Consider the following 19284-nt stretch of genomic DNA (forward strand, 5'->3'; position numbering starts at 1 on the left):
TGATCACACCATCGTGGTTATTTACATCGTTAAGATCTTTTTTGTAGAGGTCTGCTAAGGACTGCTAAATAGTCCTTCCTGAATGAAAGACTCTTACCTGGCCCTGGCTCCAAAATCCCCAAGGACCTAAGTGAAGGCTCACAATCTTTCCCCGCCTCAAATGTCTTGAGCCCCTTTATTGGCAGAAATTGTGCTGCGTACTGAATGAAATGGACTAGTTACAGTCCTTACCCTTAAGAACTCTTACTTGGCCTCTCTTAGAACTCTGGCCTGGTATTTACCAGATCTTCCCCAAACAGGTGGACAGTTGGAGGCCCCAGCACCTTATTGGCAGGATCACCCCTGGTGTAGTGAAGCACGGGCCTAGAGAGGAAGATGTGCGCTACAGTCAGTCCTCCAATCCATGGATATAGATCCTGTGGATTTGTAACCCATGGCAGCAGAGGGCTGACTGTACTCCTCACCTAAGGGGTTTGAGTGTCCTCAAGTTTTACTACCCATGGGTTCCTCATGAATCCTAAAGAATGAGTGTATATTATCACATGATCTGCCTTTAAATCTCAGGTCTGATGTTCTAGTTTAGTCAAATCACTTGACCTTTCCAAACTGATTTCTTCTCTAAGATAAGGAGGTATCCGGAAGTGGGGGAAAAGAGCTATTTAAAAGCTAGTTGCTCTTTGAGTTGAAAGCTAAACAGATGAATTATGGTCTTTTTCGTTTGGTCAAGGTAAAGGGCTAATCTCAGTGGGAGGGTTGGGTCCAGGGGGCTAAAATTGTTCTGCATAAAAAAGAAGTACAAATTTTTCATGTTTTTTTTAAATATTTATTTTAATTATTTGGCTTGTCAGGTTGTGGCATGGGGGATCTAGTTAGCTGACCAAAGATGGAACCCAGGCCCCCTGCATTGAGAGCGCAGAGCCTTAGACACTGGACCATCAGGGAAATCCTAAATTTCAGCTTTTAGTTGAAGCTGGAGGAAACTTTTTTCTTAATTTTGTTTTTATTTTGCCTTTATTTGTGCAGGGGTGATGAAAGGAAGTGGGTCCTAGTATTACACTCTATAGAGGCCCGCTCTTCACAACACCTGGGTGCTCATGTGTTTTAGAGCCAGAGGGTAGAGCCAGCTGTGTCTACACTAGGGTTGGGTGGAATAGAGACAGGGGAGGTGATGAGAATTAGGTTACAATCAAGACTTAGGATCAAAAAGTGACAAGGAATCATTACCAAGTTGTAAGCACTCACCTTAGAATCCTTGAAATTGTTAAGGAAAGTCATGGGCTTCACACAGTTATATGAGATACGATCTAAAACCTGCATTTGAATGTGAAAGATGGTACAATATAGGACCGTGCGCATGTCAGGGGTAATATCTATGTAACAGGGTTGGGAGGTTTAAATGAAAATGTAGATAAAAGTACTTCATAAACTAAAGGAATGCATCATCCTTTATCCTTTATCCCTAGATAAAATGTCTTTCTCTGAAGGTTTTATAAAAAGGAAGTCAGACTTAAATTCAACACTGATCACAAATATGAGAATAATTATCCAGGAGTTGTGAGCTCTATAATAGTTTAAGTTATGAATTCAGTTCAAATGGATAGTACACACGGTTTGGATGTTAAAGATACAGTTTTAAAAAATGACTCGATATGACCCAAACATGTCACGTCAAGACTTGGGGATTTAGCCCACATTAGCAGTCATTCCCCATTTCTTTCTGACACCCCACCCCCGTTAGCCTGGGGCAACCAGTCATTTATTTTCTGTCTTTTGTAGACCTGACTTGCCTCTTCTGAACATTTCATGTACATGAAATCATACTATATGTGGTCTTTTATGACTGGCTTCTTTCATGGCATAAAATTCTCAAGGGTCATAAATGTTGCATGTGTCAATAGTTTATCCAACCTTTTTTTTTTTTCTTGAAAAAAATGTTTAGTTAACTTTTTTTTTTAAAAAACACTTCCGGATTCACAGCAAAATTGAATAGATAGTGCAGAGAATGCCCATGTACCTCTCCTGCTCCTTCACTGCCGGCATCCCTCAGCACTGTGGTTATGGCTGAGGGAACCTACACTGACATGATCACCCATGGCTTACATTCGGGTTCACTCTCTTTATACATCCTTTGGGTTTTGGAAATGTATATAACATCTGTCCACCTTTACAGTCTCATCACCCTAAATCCCCTGTGTTCTCTGTCTGTTCATCCATGCCCCATTCCTACCCCTGACAGCCATTACTCTTTTTATTGTCTCCATAGTGTTACTTTTCCCTGAATGTCATTTACTTGGATTTATATAGTATGTGGCCTTTTTAGATTGTCTTCTTCCACTTATTAATACGCATTTTAGGTTCCTCCAAGTCTTATCTTGGTTTGCTAGCTCACTCTTTAAAAGTGGTGAATAATATGCCATTGTCTAGGTGTGCTACAATTCCTTTTTTTTTTTGGCCGCGCTATGTGGCATGCAGGATCTTGGTTCCCTGACCAGGGATCGAACCCCTGCCCCCTGCATTGGGAGTGTGGAGTCTTAACCACTGGATCACCAGGGAAGTCCCTCTGTTCACCTATTGCAGGACATTTTGGTTGCTAACAAGTTTTGGAATTATGGATAAATCTGCTGTAAACAAAGGAAGACTTGGGGATTTAGGATCCTACCATTAATAACTTCAGGCCCATTTAGTAGGAACAGACGCTTTGGTCTCAGTATTTTGCTGAGATTGTGGAAATGATGATGACATTGCAAAGGAATGGGAAATATCATGTATTGGGTATATACTAGACACTTGACATATATTGTCTTTTTTTTTTTTTTTTTGATGTGCTGAGTACCATGTAAGAACTTAGTTCCTGGACCAAGGATCGAGCCCATGCCTCTGCAGTGGCGGCGCGAAGTCTTAACCGCTGGAGCACCAGAGCAGTCCCCTATATTGTCTTTCTTAAAGCATATTGCTGTCCGAAGAAGTAGTAGTGCCTCCACTCTTTAAATGGTGGAGTGGGGCAGGGTGTGTGTGTGTACATGTGTGTGTGAAAATTACAATGATTAAAAAGCTTGCTTTAACTCATAGCTTTGAAGTGGTAGAGCTGGTATGAAGACTCTCATCAGCCTCAAGGTCGTTTTCCTCCTATCCTGCTGCCAGGGGGGCTCTGAAGTAAACTAACATTTTTAGCGCTCAGGCCTTGTATGGTTTTGCTTCCTAGTCTCATATGACGTCTTAATTATTTTTCTTGTGCTACAGAGCTTTCTGACAAGTCTTCATGAGATGGTATAGGTGACAGGTATGTCAAAAAGATTAAATCACTAGCTTAATTCAGTTCTGAAATGGACAGGTTGAATTCCTGGATTGTCTACAGTTTCATTTACACAGGAGCAGTCATCTTTCGTGAGGTCATTACAGAAATGCTGGCGAACTCTTTCCATTAGCACTTCTTGCATACAGTATGCACTTCTTGTGTTGTGGGACTCTTTTTTTTGTTGTTGTTCAGAATTCACCTTAGGGGTTTTCTCAGACTCGGCATTCTTAATCGATCGTGGTTTTTAGCTTTCTTTTTTCTTTCCAGGCTGGGTGGATGATGCAGTTTCACTTCTAGGTGTTAGGATTCTCTTTCACACTAGTTTGTCATGACCTTAAAATATTTTAAGTTTCTCCTTGGGTTCATTCTTTTTTCTTTCTTTTTTAGTGTAGTACCCCAGTGGGCTAGAGATTTGTTTTACCAAATGAGTCTAAACCACCAGCTTATGCAGAGTTCACAGCCCATGAGCATTGTCAAACTTAACCCGGTGTAAAAACCTGCCAGTGGTCTTTTTATTGTCTTCCACTGGGTAGGTTTTGAGATCAGCCTTGACGGTGTGAGTTGCCTAAGGTGGCATAGGATACCAAAGACGGAGAGATGTTTGCTACGAAGATCAGAATCATCTTAGTTTGTAATAGCCATCCTCGTTGTTGCCTGGGGATTACTGACGAGGCCCAAGAGTCGCTCTGAGCTGTAACCACCCACAAAAACCACACGCATGGCATTTTACTCAAAACTCTACCTTAACCACTACTTTGTGATGCAAAACTGGTGGAATTTTGGGTACTTTCTGTAAAATCGAAATCTTTATGGGGGTTTTCCAACATTCTAGTTGATTGTGAACAAGTGATCAGTATAACGAAAGGAGAGCGGAGTTGGCCAATCAGCACCGACTTCTGTGGTACAAAGGGTACCAGCCTGTGTGGAATATTTCATGTGGAGAAAGCCACCTTGTCTGAGAAAAGAGATTCTCCTGTTGAAAAATGCAGTTAAATAAGAGGTATTGACATGAGATCGGTAGTTGTAAAAGATAGAGATTTTAGAAGCTTCTTATCTTTGCCACAAAGTTTTCACTCTTGACAAAGTAATCACCTTCAGCACTTTCTAGCGTGTAGATCCTCTTATGGAAGAGGCTTGAAAAGGAAGTCCATTTGTGTTGGACAAAATACAGTTCTGCATGCGGACTTCCTGTAAAGGAAGAACCATTATGGGAAACTGCTACTCACAAGATATGATAGCCCTTTTATGGAGGGAAGATGGTGGGTATGAGAGCTCTCTCCTGTTTGGCTGAGTCGGGGGCCTTCGTTTATTCTGGACTTAGGTCCTTGGGCAAGTTCCTTTACCACTCTAAGGCTCAGTTTCTTACCTTTACAATGAAAAATTTCTTTTCATGGTTAATATTCCGTTGTATATATGTACCGCAGCTTCTTTATCCATTCATCTGTCCATGGACATCTAGATTGCTTTCATGCCCTGGATATTGAAAACAGCGCTGCTATGAGCATTGGGGTGCATGTGTCTTTTTGAATTATGGTTTTCTTTGGGTATATGCCCAGTAGTGGGATTGTTGGGTCATAGGGTAGCTTTATTCCTAGATTTTTAAGGAATCTCCATACTGTTTTTCCATACTGGCTGTATCAATTTACACTTCCAGTATTACTCCACCATAAAAAAGGAACGCATTTGAGTCAGTTGTAGTGAGGTGGAAGAACCTAGAGCCTGTTAGAGTGAAATAAGTCAGAAAGAGGAAAACACATACTGTATATTCAAGCGTATATACGGAACCTAAAGAAGTAGTACTGATGAACTTATTTGCAGGGCAGGAAGAGAGACACAGAGAGAGAGCAGACTTATGGACACAATAAGGGAATGAGAGGGTGGGACGAATTGAGAGTACACTGACTTACATACACCATGTGTGAAATAGGTAGCCGGTGGCGAGCTCAGCCCTGTGCTCTAATGATGGAGAAGTGGGATGGGGGGTGGGAGGGAGGCTCAAGAGGAAGGGAGGCTCAAGAGGAAGGGAATATATGTGCACTTATAGCTGACTTACATTGTCATCTAGCAGAGATCAATACAACATTGTACAGCAATTATTCTCCAATTAAAAATGAAAAGTTTCACTCCTGCTCTGTGGCAGATAGGAACACATTGTCTCAAGAGCCTTCAGTAGGAGTCCTTTGTTATGACATCCTGTCTTGTGTAAACGTGCGTTTTATTGTCATATAAGTTAAGCCTGCTATCAAGCACATTTTGTTTTTTAAAATCTGTGAAAACATTATTTTGGCAAAACCCAACTCTGCTTGTGTAAGTACATAGTTATTCTCCTTTCGTAATTAATAGTCTTAAAAGACTAAATTTCCATCTGTGTTGCCCAGGAAGCTCTCGTGATTAGCCTTAAAACAACTAGCAGAAACTTTCAGGCTGTCTCTCATTAGCACATTACCCAAACCAACCATGGGAGGAAGACACAGAAATCAGTAACTGAGATTTTAATGTGATAATTCCTTAGTTTACCGTGAAGAACTTGGTCATTTCCCATTAGCACATTAAGTAACACTGTGCTTAGGTTGCTACTGCAAAGACAGTGTTGCTGCTTAGCTCCCACAAATCAAGTTTGTTTGCTTTATAATTTACGTTAGGGAATGTTTAAACAGGGTGAAAGAGCAGTTTTTACAAGCACAAAATCAAGCAATTCGTTTTCAGAAAGTAGAACCAAATGAAACCAATTGAAGAAAAACAGGTAAATTGAATCGTATTTTTTAAAAACAAAATAAAGAGTTGTATTTTGTATGTGTGTGTGAGTAGAGGCACACAGTTCTAAGAACAGTTGTACTGGGTGGAATATCAAGTAAAGCTTTAGGACTCAGAAGAATGGAAGCTTTATATGTAGGAGGAAACAAGGTTTATCACTACAGAATTTTAGGGACATAAGTAGAAATGGGAAAGATAATATAAACATTAGAAAAGTGGAATGGAGCTTCCCAGACCCTTTGACATAACAAATGGTTTAATTAAGGAAATTGGCAAAATCTTCAAATCTTAGTTGGTGCTACAGCAAACTTTTTTAAAATTAAATTATCAGAGCCAAAAAGACTGTCCTGCTTGTAAGCATTGTGCTAAAACATTTGTTAGTCCAGTAGCACTGATTCTTCACCTGAGTAACTTTTTTTTTAATTGAAGAATAATTGCTTTACAGAATTTTGTTGTTTTCTGTCAAACCTCAACATGCATCAGCCATACGTATACATATATCCTCTCCCATTTGAAACTCCCTCCCATCTCCCTCTCCATCCCACTCCTCTAGATGTCACAGAGCCCCTGTTTGATTTTCCCGCATCATACAGCAAATTCCCATTGGCTGTTTTACATATGGCAATGTAAGTTTCCATGCTACTGAGTAACTTTAAAGGCAACTTGGACCTTGAAATGAAAGTGTTGAAAAAGCCAAGTCTGGAGAAAGGTGAAATCACAATTATCCATCAAAGGCCACAGGAGCTATAATTTCAAATTTTGTTTCAGTTGTACCAGCTTTGTGTTCACACCCAAACTCCACTGGTAGAATCTGCTGCATGTGGGGTGGAGAAGAATTCCGTTTATTTTCTGCTGAAGCTGGTGAACCGAATGAAGATCTGTATCTTAAGTGACAGGAATCAAATGAAACAGGACAAACCTGTAAAGGCCCCACCTGAACATGTCAAAGCAGACTTGGCAGTGAGTGAGGTGGGAGACAAACCACACACACCGCCTCGCCGGGCTGGGCAGCTCGGGAGAGCAAAGGGAAAGACGAGGGGAGCAAGTCTTCGTGGGCTGGGGCTCATGTGGCAGGGTTTGGCATGGAGGGCTGGTGGCTTGTTCATAGATACAAGTACGTATCTATCTTCGATTGGTTTTATTATGGAAAAATTCTATGGAGATATGCTGTATTGACTGGAGAATGATTCACTTGTTTTTAAAGTTACCAAATTTATAACGCAGAAGCACTGGTTCTGAAACTAGTCATTTAAGTGGAGTTCAATCCCAACCTAGTTTCTGACATTGGATGGTAATTATTCTTATTTGGCAAAGCACAGAGAAAATCAACGTTACAAGAGCAACCAGGGCAGGCAGTGCTCTAAGGAGGGCACAGCTTTCCCTGCCTTTGGATAGATGAGTTAGATTTGTCAAACATTTCCAGCTGGCATGAAGGCCTCTGACCATTGAAGGAAAGTCGACTTCACCACTCGGTGCTTCTTTGCATTGCAGATGACAAGTTCCAGGTCCCCCAGGGAAAGTGCAGGAGCGAGAGCCTGAACCGGCATTCTGGACTCGACCGTGTGTGCCCACGTTACCCCGACAGTCTGCTTGGCAGTCACCCATCGAGAAGAACCACTGGCCACTGGACTAAACCCTCCCCTGTATTTTGTTCAGGAGCTCTCAGAGTTCTCATTCCTCAGGTAAGCACTTTCAGAATCAACCTGGTAAGTAAACCATTTATACTTTTAAGTTGGTCCTAAAGAAAATGTATAACTGGAACAGCTGTGATGACGGAAAGAAACGTCTAAATGAAAGCCATCACTCAGTCACAGTATTTTATTCTGCATCATTTATTAAATATTTTTATATATGCATTTACAAACTTTACTCATTTCAGAACTCTGCTTTCAATACATTTTTAAACTTTTTTTGGTAGAGTCTCTTGTAAAATGAGATCCATGTACAAAACTAGGCAATAGATATAAAAGTTTCCTCTCATACTTTTCATCCATCAAGCAAAGAAATCATGTGACAAAGAAAAAAACTCAAATGTGGCTCGTTCACAAGAATAACATGTCAGTGTTCAAACTATGAGTTCTAATGGGATAGATCATATTTCATCTCTATCTGGATGGCTATAGTTTAATACGTCTTAGCTACTGTAGCATGTTGGTTCCGATGGAAAAAATCAACTCTGTTTGGACTAGATCTAGAGACCATCAATTATCCATTTCTTTATAAAGTGACATCAAAATTCACCTTGGAGATGACATTGATGGGCTAGCATAATGCATTTACCCCAAACGTGAGCTTAGAAATTTCCCTTTAAAAAATTCACTAACTTGGCAAACTAAAGTCTGAGCCTCTAATTTACCGCTCTTACTTAAAAGACATAGATAGTTTAAATGATCAATTCAGAAGCCTAAAAGTATCTTTGAAACTAAAGTTGCTTTTCTTAAAATGAATGCTGACCTGACAGTTCCGAGTCTCGGAGCACTGTCACTAGGAGACAGAGGCACTGGTGCCACTAGCAACGAGAAGTACTATCACCACAGGGTAATTATAAGGTACAAAACGCCTGGGGGCCTGAAACTCACTAGTAATATGATTTTGGCAGCAGCATCATTTAACCATTTGTTACATACTATTAACACACCAGCTTCAAAGATGTGCACTCCCCTTAGGATACACAGGAGTTATAGATTTATGGTGATTGCATAATTGGTATTGCACAGTTTTATAAAAAACATAAATACTGGTTATTCTAGATTTAAATACAAAATACATGTCATATACTTTTAAATCTATCATGTGGTTCAAGTGCAAGTCAGGTGCTTTCTTTAGTCCTTCCCAAAAAGGCATTTTAAATACTTTTTTTGGCACAAATGAAATTTCACCCTGCCAACAATTCTAATTACAATACATATATCCAAACCTGGAGAGTAGCAATCATATACATACAGTATAAAACTGAGTATTTACAAATATACTAAGCATAAATGTAACCTCTCTGGGTGAATCAGAACTAATTAGCCAGACCCACACTAAAAATAATTTAAAAAGGTAAATACGACGCCTTTAGTTCATTTGCTTATGCTGGTTGCTGTGGGTTGACATTCATGTGAGGAGGATGTCCTAGAAGACCAATTCTTTGTTTCTGCTTCCTTTGTTCTGTCATCTGGAAAGTTAAAAAGTTTCATCATTAGACCCAGACACTTCCTGTACGTCAAATCGTATACTCAACCATAGACTTACCTCTGTGGTTATGGTTTATACTGAAACCCACTTTCTACAAATAGCATACCAATTAGTATATCAAACACACAACTTCAAAAAGGACATCTACCTGAGCAGAATGGGGAATTCTGTGCCCTAGTCATGCAATGTGACATTCAGAAATTCTGCTTGCTACTTGTTTCATAAAGGAACAAAAAGCAGTTAAAGCACAAGATTCTTGTTTCCCAAATCTATGTCCAAATAATAGCTTTGTACAAGAGTTGCAACACACTAAACACTCAAACTGTCTAATGTGTTTAGAACTCTAAGTTTGAGAGAGATTAAGTCCATTGTCTTCCGGGTGTCTCGGTTATTCTCCAGTTGTTCTTGGATAGTTTTGAGAGAGAGAGAAAAAAGAATCACACAGCATTTCTAGGGAGATGAGAATGTCCTTAACAGCTCAGGTCCAGGGTGACTGAATGACATAAATCATGGCCTGGCACTCAGTGGTGACCAGTCCTCACCCCCTACACACACTAAGGTCAGGAAAGAACGCTTCTTAAGGCTGCTCAAATGAAACTGTGTTTTCAAAACTGCAAACAGGAAGTTAGGACCTTTTATTTGGCTGCTGAACTAAACCAGTTCTCATATTGACAGGTATCTAGCTCAGTTCTGCCTATTTCAGGGCATAATTAACTCCCTGTATTTCCATTTTTCTTAACCCAGTTATCCCAACTCTGGATTTGATGCTGGGCATTTAGGTCAGTTAAGGTAAAAAAGCTATATGAAATATCTGATAAAATTGTTATCTCTATCTAAGTGGGCTTAGATCCTGCTTCTACATTTTTGGCTTCCTAAAGTCAGAGAGGAATTAGGGTTTAGTAGTATTAATATAAAGAATGTGGGCACTGGAATCAGACCTATTTCCATAAGGTTTTATGTTGTAACTTTTCAAAGTCTGTTTCTTCATTCACATAATGAGGGTAATAATTCTGACCTCGTAGAGAGGATGTATGTAAATTTTCTAATAGTGTCTGTCACTTTGTAGATGCTTAAATCTCAGTTTTCACCTGGACTAATTTTTGGTACAAAATACCCCAAGAGAAAGTAAAACGAGAATAAGTTACCTCAGTTCAATTTAAAGTAGTTATTTTGCCTTATTTGAAACAGCAGTTTTCCTTTCATATCAAAATACTATGTTGAGACTTTTATGAAATGCCTTCAGTTGTATTTCAGGAGAGAAGATTTACAAGGAGTATTTCCAAAAGGTAACTCTTTACAAAGCCCCTTATGAAGAGTTGAACTAGGGGTATTCTGCTAGCCTCGAAAGTCTCCTTAGATGAGCAACAAATCTTCACAGGAGGTGTCACAATCCTCTACTATACTTCACAGATTCAGCTGCAGGAGAACCTCCTGTGACTCGTGGAATAAACTGACAACTAGATGGTGATGCAGTCGGTCACGTCACTGACTGATACTTCACATACTCAGCCCAGACTCTCACCCCCAAACTAGTCCCTTGGCAGGTAGCCTTGAGAAGGACTCCAATAGAACTCACTACATTTAAGAAACTCTGCATTCTCAATGATTTAGGAATCTTGGTGGGCTCAGCTTGTACTGATGGGTACTCATAGCTTCCATTTAAAGATGCTGAGATTTTTCCATGGTTGAAGTTGGCCACTGAAGTTTTTCCTGAAAGTCTTCTATAAATTTCTACTTACATTTGAGATGATCTTCTCTGTATGTTGTGTAGCCTCATGCCTGTGTGTCCAATCAGCTTCCTGTGACTTTCCAATCTATTGGCTATTCAGTCATTCTCTTGAAAGCTTCTAAATCTGCGTTTGTTATAGCAAATGAGCCAACCAATGGCACATCTTCCCTCCCTCTTCTATAGGTAGCACGTGATACCTCAGTGGTGGTCCGACTCTAATTCTCCAGGTTTGTCTTCCTAAAATAACGATCACATCACCATCCCTCAGTCCCTGATCTTGAAGCTCCCTACTGAGGTGAGCAGCCAAAATCTTTGTTCAAGCAGAGGTTGTGCCTGGTAGTTTTAAGAACCTAGCACATACTTCCCTGGGGCTTCTTCCTTGGTGGTTCAGACAGTAAAGAATTTGCCTGCAATGCAGGAGACCGAGGTTCCATCCCTGGGTCGGAAAGATCCCCTGGAGAAGGAAATGGCAACCCACTCCAGTACCCTTGCCTGGAGAATTCCATGCGCAGAGGAGCCTGACGGGCTACAGTCCGGGGGATGGCAAAGAGTCAGACATGACGGGGCGACTAACACTTTCACTTTCAGCACATACTTAATTTTGTTTCCTATTTCCCTAGAATAATAGTTCTTAAACTTTGGCATGTGCCAGAAGCACCTCGAAGGCTTGTTACAACACAGATCAAAGGGCCCACAGAGTTTCCATCGAGGAGGCTCAGGGTAAGGTTGGTGAATCTGCATTGCTAACAGGTTCCAAGGTAGTGTTAATGCTGTGAATCTAGATCCACACTGCTGCTCTAGAAGAGCATTTCTCTGTCTCAGAAATAGGCCAAGATCCTTAGAAAAATTACATTTTCATATACTTGAATACTTAAAAAGTACTTTGGGTACATTTTCTCAGGAATGATTCTCTGCAGTTGAGTACATGGTCGGCACACAAATCTGACTGCCTGAATTCCGTTTTGATCAACCATGGCCTTGTAGACAGAATGGCTGTCATCTAAGTGAGTAATCAATGTTAAAGTACCAGGGGCAGCTGCTTAAGTATCTGGCCCTTTGGACACAGTCCTCATCCAGTGATAATTATATGGGAACAGTAACGAAAGAAAACAAAGTAGTTCATATGCTTGGATTTTTTTTTTTCTTCAAAGCATTCAAGTATATGAAAATGTAACTCTCCTGTTGATCTTGGCCTATTTCTGAGATAGTCAGTGAAACAGACCCCACCCTGGAACTAAATTTGGCCTATAAGAAACCAAGTTCAACACTGCTGACCAGGTGAGTTTCCCTGGTCCCTTTACACATTCTCACATAATTCCTGGCTTTATTAGCTCAATTCAACCTGCTTACCTGTCTGTCTACATAGATTCACATACACTCTATATATCTTATTTAAGGCATCATTATCATCTGTTACTATTACCCATATCAAAACAAAGTCTACCCTTAGCACATTCTCTCTGGACATTTGAAACAAAACTGACTAGATAAAAATATCCATCAGATTGAGATCTAAGGTAACAACTCAACATGTTCATACTGAAAAATCAATCTTGATTAGTACAACATGTCCCATTTGTAGTAGATACATTGAAAACCCCTCAAAATCCACATTTTGCTAAGGATGAACATTTGAAGCAATGTTCTTCATAAACTATATAGAGACTACCTTCAATTTCTGTATGCCTTCTTTTTGACTCAGTCTAAACAGAAAGCAAATGATATGGTAGCTTTACAGGTCAGAAGCAACCAAATGTCTATAAGATTTTTCATGAAAATAGTGTCAACTGCAAATGGGCAAAACCTGCTGTACCAGCGTAAATGATTAAGGGCTCGCACTGCAGAGAAAGTTCATCCACAGCACACGGAAGCTGCAGCCTGCTTTCCTGTCACAGTAAGGCCATGGCTACTCTGATTCTCAGCAGCCTGGCAACTCCAGTCACCACAACTGATCTCTCAGTTCAGTGGCTCAGTCGTGTCTGACTCTGCAACCCCATGGACCGCAGCATGCCAGCCCTCCCTGTCCATCACCAGCTCCCGGAGTTTACCCAAACTCATGTCCATCCAACCATCTCTTCCTCTGTCATTCCCTTCTCCTCCTGCCTTCAATCTTTCCCAGCATCAGGGCCTTATTGAATGAGTCAGCTCTTTGCATCAGGTGGCCAAAGTACTGGAGTTTCAGCTTCAACATCAGTCCTTCCAATGAACACCCAGGACTGATCTCCTTTAGGATGGACTGGTTGGATCTCCTTGAGTCCAAGGGACTCTCAAGAGTCTTCTCTAACACCACAGTTTAAAAGCGTCGATTTTTTGGCACTCAGCTTTCTTTATAGTCCAACTCTCACATCCATACATGAGTACTGGAAAAACCATAGACTAGACGGACCTTTGTTGACAAAGTAATGTCTCTACTTTTTAATATGCTGTCTAGGTTGGTCATGACTTTCCTTCAAAGGAGTAGCATCTTTTAATTTCATGGCTGCAGTCATTTTGGAGCCCCTAAAAATAATGTCTGCCACTGTTTCTCCACTATTTTCCATGAAGAGATGGGACCAGATGCCATGATCTTAGTTTTCTGAATGTTGAACTTTAAGCCAACTTTTTCACTCTCTTCTTTCACTTTCATCAAGAGGCTCTTTAGTTCTTCGTCACTTTCTGCCATAAGGGTGGTGTCATCTGCATATCTGAGGTTATTGATATTTCTCCTGGCAGTCTTGATTCCAGCTTGTGCTTCTTCCAGCCCAGCGTTTCTCATGATGTACTCTGCATAGAAGTTAAATAAACAGGGTGACAATATACAGCCTTGATGTACTCCTTTCCTGATTTGGAACCAGTCTGTTGTTCCATGTCCAGTTCTATCTGTTGCTTCCTGACCTGCATACAGACTTCTCAGGAGGCCGGTTAGGTGGTCTGGTATTCCCATCTCTAAGAATTTTCTGCAGTTTGTCATGGTCCACACAGTCAAAGGCTTTGGCATAGTCAATAAAGCAGAAGTAGATATTTTTCTGGAACTCTCTTGCTTTTTTGATGATCCAGCAGATGTTGGGAATTTGATCTCTGGTTCCTCTGCCTTTTCTAAAACCAGCTTGAACATCAGGAAGTTCACGGTTCACGTATTGCTGAAGCCTGGCTTGGAGAACTTTGAGCATTACTCTACTAGCATGTGAGATGAGAGCAATTGTTCGGTACTTTGAGCATTCTTTGGCATTGCCTTTCTTTGGGATTGGAATGAAAACCTTTTCCAGTTTTCCAAATTTTCTGGCATACTGAGTGCAGCACTTTCACAGCATCATCTTTTAGGATTTGAAATAGCTCACTTGGAATTCCATCACCTCCACTAGCCTTGATCTAACTGATATTTACAGTCCTATACAATCAGTCATGCTGCTAAGGACGAGCCTAAAATACTGAAAAGTACAGCTGAAGCCTCTCTGAAAAGCAGGTATACTGACTCACTATAAACATACAGACAGTCACACTCTTGGTCCCCAGTGCAGTGGTCCTCTTGAGCTCCCCTGATAGACCCTCTCGCACGCTTCTGCATCACCATTCCTGAGGCTTCCGTGGCAGTGACTGAGATCCTCTCCCTCAGGTCAGGCAGAATGAAGTGCTGCCTTTTTCTTTACTCCCTGAGCCAACTACTTATCACATTGAATTCTAATTTGTCTACCTATTTGTCTCCCACTCCAGACTCTTAGTTCCTTGAAGGAGAATAGGTTCCGCTCAGCGTTGTAACCCCAGGCCCTAGGGCTGCACCCCACAGGTGCTTAGTAAATGGTGGCTAGAAGAAGTGGTGAAAGGCCCGGTGCACAGTGCCTTTGCTGGAACATGCCATGCACTTTCATGCCGTTGCTCATGCTGACGCCCCTCCAGGGCTGCCCCCCTGCTGCGCCTCCTTGTTAGCTCAGAAGTTACCTCCTTGTCAAGCTGTAGGCGACTTCACCTTCACTTTTCACTTTCCTGCATTGGAGAAGGAAATGGCAACCCACTCCAGTGTTCTTGCCTGGAGAATCCCTGGGACGGCGGAGCCTGGTGGGCTGCCGTCTATGGGGTCGCACAGAGTTGGACACGACTGAAGTGACGCAGCAGCAGCAGCAGCAGCTGTAGGAGCTCAACTCCTCTGACACCCCAGGTCCCGCTTGCCCCCTGAGACGGGCTTCATTCTGGCAGATGGGCCCTAGTACTTTTCCTGCTGTATCCTATTGTTAGAGGTCTGCTTCTTTCTGGATAGAGCAAAGTATCCTAGAGGGCAGGTGTTACCTACGGCCTCTTCTATGATTCCAACACAGGCTAAGGAACACAGACCTTCAGGTGAGGTTTAATATCCCATTTTCCAACTGTGAGGAATTATTCTGATCATGTTATTCCTTCCTTCCTTTATGTAGTTAACAAGATAATAATCCTCTTGCATGAAAAACACCGAGCAATATACCATGTTAATATGGTAAGAATTTCAAGCACTACTATTATTCCTAACAACTACTGGATTGGCCAGAAAGTTCTTTGGGGGTTTTCCATAACATTTTAGAATCACATTTGTATTCAGAATCTCTTGGGAGGGGAAACTTGAAGATGAGCAGCATCATGAATTAACACTTAGAACAGTGATTTTAGTTAACTGTTCTTGGCAGTAATGGAAAAGCCACTAACCAGGGTTTTACTAGTATCCTTGATAAGAACTTTTTCGTCTCAAACTGTTATTTGAAGACCACCACCACCAGAGAGGTCAATAACAATAAAGATCAAAGCCAAAGACATTCAACTATCTTTGCTCCATTATGCTGCTTTTCTGGACCAAAAGATCTGAAAAAATATCTAAGTGATGAAGCAATTTTTGTATTTTCCAGCACTGTTACTACTGAATGGTATTCTTTCATAGCTGGTTTAAAAAATATCTTATCACAGAGTTTCTTGTTCATTAATCATCTGTGGGCTTTTAATTTTTTAATTCAAAACTTTTTTCCCTTTGGAGAGCAAGAATTCTCACAATTACCATTTAAGAACCAGTAGTTCGCTGCCTATCTGCATGACTTTTTATGCAGAAAAGGTTAAGAAATCTTTAGGATTGTTACACACCAAATTAACAAAATGTGAATCTTTTCACCAAGTTGATTCTCCAAAAAATGCTTTAAAGCTTTGCTACAAAGTCAAAAGAAACTGTTGGCTAATTCCTTCTGTAAGAACCAAGTTTCCTCCAGTAAAAGCAGCAATGCTGAGCTTTTCCTGTAATTCTGGACACCTTAAAACCTGAGCAGATCAATCCTGGTAAAAGGTACTTTAGAATAAGTTACTGGTTTCCTATTTCTTTTTAGCCTATAACATCTTCAAGGAAAAAATAGTTCAATTTCAAATTCATTCATAAGGGTAAGGTTTTCTGAAGGGTGGTTCCAACGGCTCACTTTAAAACAAAAACGTAAAAAGAGCTGAAACCAAGCAGTTTAAACCACACTGGTTTTGCTGTCACTTAATGAACCTTAGCTCATACGTAATCATAGTTTTACATAGTTTGTTCAAGCCAAATTCTGGCTTCATAGAAACAATCCTGATGCCAAGTCTCTACGATCAGTTACGTAACATGGCAATGAATGTATCCTTCATAATGTTTAAATATTGATATATGATGTGACTTCTGAAACTCTAACTCTTAAAAAAATGAGTAAGAATTGAAACAGTCAACCATGAAAGGCAAACAGGGTACAATGAGGAAACAAAATAAGGGAAACTCAAGCCCAGCCTGTAAGATCAAGAGCTCCTGCCTGCTGTTTTCAGGTAAAGTTGGGTAAATTTCCCAACAGCCTGCTGTGTATCTTAGTATCTCAACAACAAAACGAAATGATGGAATGGGGTCCAATGCCCTCCAGGGTCTTGGGTACCTCGTACACCTATGATTCTGGGTGAATTCCTCAGCTCCACTCACTCCTTAGGCCAAGTTCACTGCTTTGTGAAGTGTCCATCACTGAAGCAGCTTCAGAACCACCTTCAGGGAGCAATTCAACACCCCAGATTCTTAGTGTTGAGAGGACAGGACAGGCCTACTTGTGTAGCATTTACTACCACAGACTACCCAATAATAGCTCCAGATGTGTTTACAGATGGCACTGTATAGAAAGCTAATTGCTTCCTTTATTTAGGTCTATATTAGATCAATTTCTCTTATGACTTTTTGGCATCTAATTTAAAGTACCTGATTTAATGGCGATTCTTACAGCCACAGCTCTAAGGGAGGGGAAGGGAGCTCAAGCATCGCTCCATGCATTAAAGAGCTCGCCTCACTCGCAGGGGGTGGGGGGGGTGGTGCGTAACACAAGCAGCCGTAGCAGACAGACTCGTGCATCACTGTAGTTCTGGGGACCATTTGTCAAGTGTTTCACAGCAGGGTTAAAGACTCAATAAAACAATTAGCAAAGGAAACTAGTTATATCTCTATAAGTTTTACTTATGCAGGTTATTACTCATTTTAGGGGGCTTCCCAGCTCAGCACCACAGATAGCCTTCATAAATAAAGCTTTCTCCTCTCATTAGTCTTTTTATTTGCACCTTAATACAAGTGAAAGAAATGAATTTGAGGCCAGAGAGTATCTTGGGGCTCAGTTTGGAATAATTTAGTTGGCAAAGAAACATAATGCAAAGTAGGACTGCTTAAAGTGCCATGGAAACCACCTCCAAGAAGAGTTTACCCTAGGTGGAGCTTCACTAGTTATTATACTAGTTATTATGTTCTCCAGAGTAATCAAGTAGCTGTGGGTCTACCTTACCACTTATCTCCGGGCCAGCCTGGCCTGGTAACTGCTGCTGTGTAAAATGTATAATCTCACGTATGGAACTGATTAAAAAGCTTTCAGCACGGTGTGCAGGGTGATCCCAATCAATGCGGCTGAGCACAGGTTCTCCCAGCACAGAGGTCATCACCTGGTGACTGTGAGTGCTTGTTTTAAGGGGGCCAGGAGAGGGCACAAAGAATGCCCCCTTGCCCCAGCTTAGTTACAGGGGCAAGGCGTTTATCTTAGGGACGGGGGCAGGACGCGGCAGCACGTGTGTGGACGGCTAAGCCCGGGGAGGGCAGGGGTGCGTTCAGAGTGCTCCCTGTCCCACTCCTGGCAAGCTGCCTCACTGCCTGGACGACGGCAGCCAGTCAGTGAGGACAGGGCTCTTCCTGGACTAGGGTTTATCCCCTGGACGCTGAATGCAAGTACCTGGGGAGAGGAGCCTATAGTTCTGAGGGCTGAAAAGAAAAGCCAGAAACAGCTTGCCATCTTCCGTCAGAGAAGAAGACGGGACAGTTTTACAGCGTGTTTTTCTGGACAGCGCTTCACTGAAGTAGTTTGCATTTTCTCATTTTCTGGTTTTGTTTGTCACATTAAAACCTCGTCCTGAACAGCACTGAAAGTAGTGTCACAGGCTTATCCTGTCAAAGGGGCAGTGAGGGAGGAACGGAGGGGAAACTGATGGACCGAATGAGCTTCTCACCCATTTCCTTTTTTGTCCAGATGACAAACTTCAGCATTGTAACATGAGCACTACTGTTTTTTTCCCCCTCACCAAATCTGGTGTGTATCGTAGTGGTGTGTGTGTGTGTGTGTAGGCAGGTAGGGTTCTTTTCTTTACCTGATCCTTTAATTCTGACAGCTGTCCAGAGAGGTTGGTGACAAGCTTCATGGTGGACTCCAGCTTCTCCTGCAGGTTCCTCAGCTCATTCTGTTCTCCTTCTGAATCGCTGCTGACCAGGGACATGGCTCTCATCCTAGGAAACCAGTCTAGGTTTCTTTCCTAGAACCCAGACGGAAAAAAGAGGGCGTCACTTCTACCAGCAAAGACCACAGAGGCACTCTTCCCATGCCATCCTGTCTTGGCAGCATCGCTCGTTGGGCTGTCTCTGCCTGCTACAGAACTCATGTACTGCACTGTGTATTAAAAAAAAAAATTCAGTAAATATCTTTGTAATTGAGTATAAGTAAACTCTCTTAATTCCTAGAAGAAATCACTGTAAAATTACACATGGGTCAAAGTGGGTTTCCAAAGTTCCTCTACTCCGAATACGAACGCTGCCGTTCCATCTGTGATCTCTGCAAATTACAGAGCCAATGAGATCTGAGTCTTAGAACTGTGGTCCCGTATACACAATACAACTTACCATGGTAGTCACTTTGAGGTGTACAGTTCAGTGCATTAAGAGCATCCACTCTGCTGTTCGACCCTCACCACCATCCATCCTCAGGGATTCTGTACATCTTCCCCAACTTAAACTCCAAAATCATTTGCAAACAAACACTCTAGAAGCAAATGGATTTTAAGATCTGAGTGTTGTGGGATTTACCAGCAACGTGTA

The 19284-nt window shown here is 41.5% G+C and overlaps 1 protein-coding gene and 1 long non-coding RNA gene across 7 annotated transcripts in view; one reads left to right on the plus strand and one right to left on the minus strand.

Moving 5' to 3' along the window:
• The window catches only part of LOC138929788 (uncharacterized), a 146462-nt gene that overhangs the window by 121216 nt on the left and 5962 nt on the right, over positions 1-19284 (plus strand). For all 4 annotated transcript variants that reach the window (XR_011445976.1, XR_011445979.1, XR_011445977.1 and 1 more), the window contains exon 3: positions 7541-7731. This is a non-coding gene — a long non-coding RNA (uncharacterized lncRNA). The remainder of the gene's footprint in view (positions 1-7540; positions 7732-19284) is intronic.
• ITPR1 (inositol 1,4,5-trisphosphate receptor type 1) overlaps positions 7866-19284 on the minus strand; it is a 348152-nt gene continuing 336733 nt past the window's right edge. For all 3 annotated transcript variants that reach the window (XM_069561814.1, XM_069561813.1, XM_069561815.1), the window contains 2 exons: positions 18564-18725; positions 7866-9209 (listed from right to left, as the gene is read on the minus strand). In XM_069561814.1, coding sequence (XP_069417915.1) covers positions 9123-9209; positions 18564-18725 — 249 coding nt within the window. In that variant the 3' untranslated portion in view covers positions 7866-9122. The remainder of the gene's footprint in view (positions 9210-18563; positions 18726-19284) is intronic.

This window comes from Ovis canadensis, chromosome 19 (assembly GCF_042477335.2).
Source record: "Ovis canadensis isolate MfBH-ARS-UI-01 breed Bighorn chromosome 19, ARS-UI_OviCan_v2, whole genome shotgun sequence".
Lineage (NCBI taxonomy): Eukaryota > Metazoa > Chordata > Mammalia > Artiodactyla > Bovidae > Ovis > Ovis canadensis.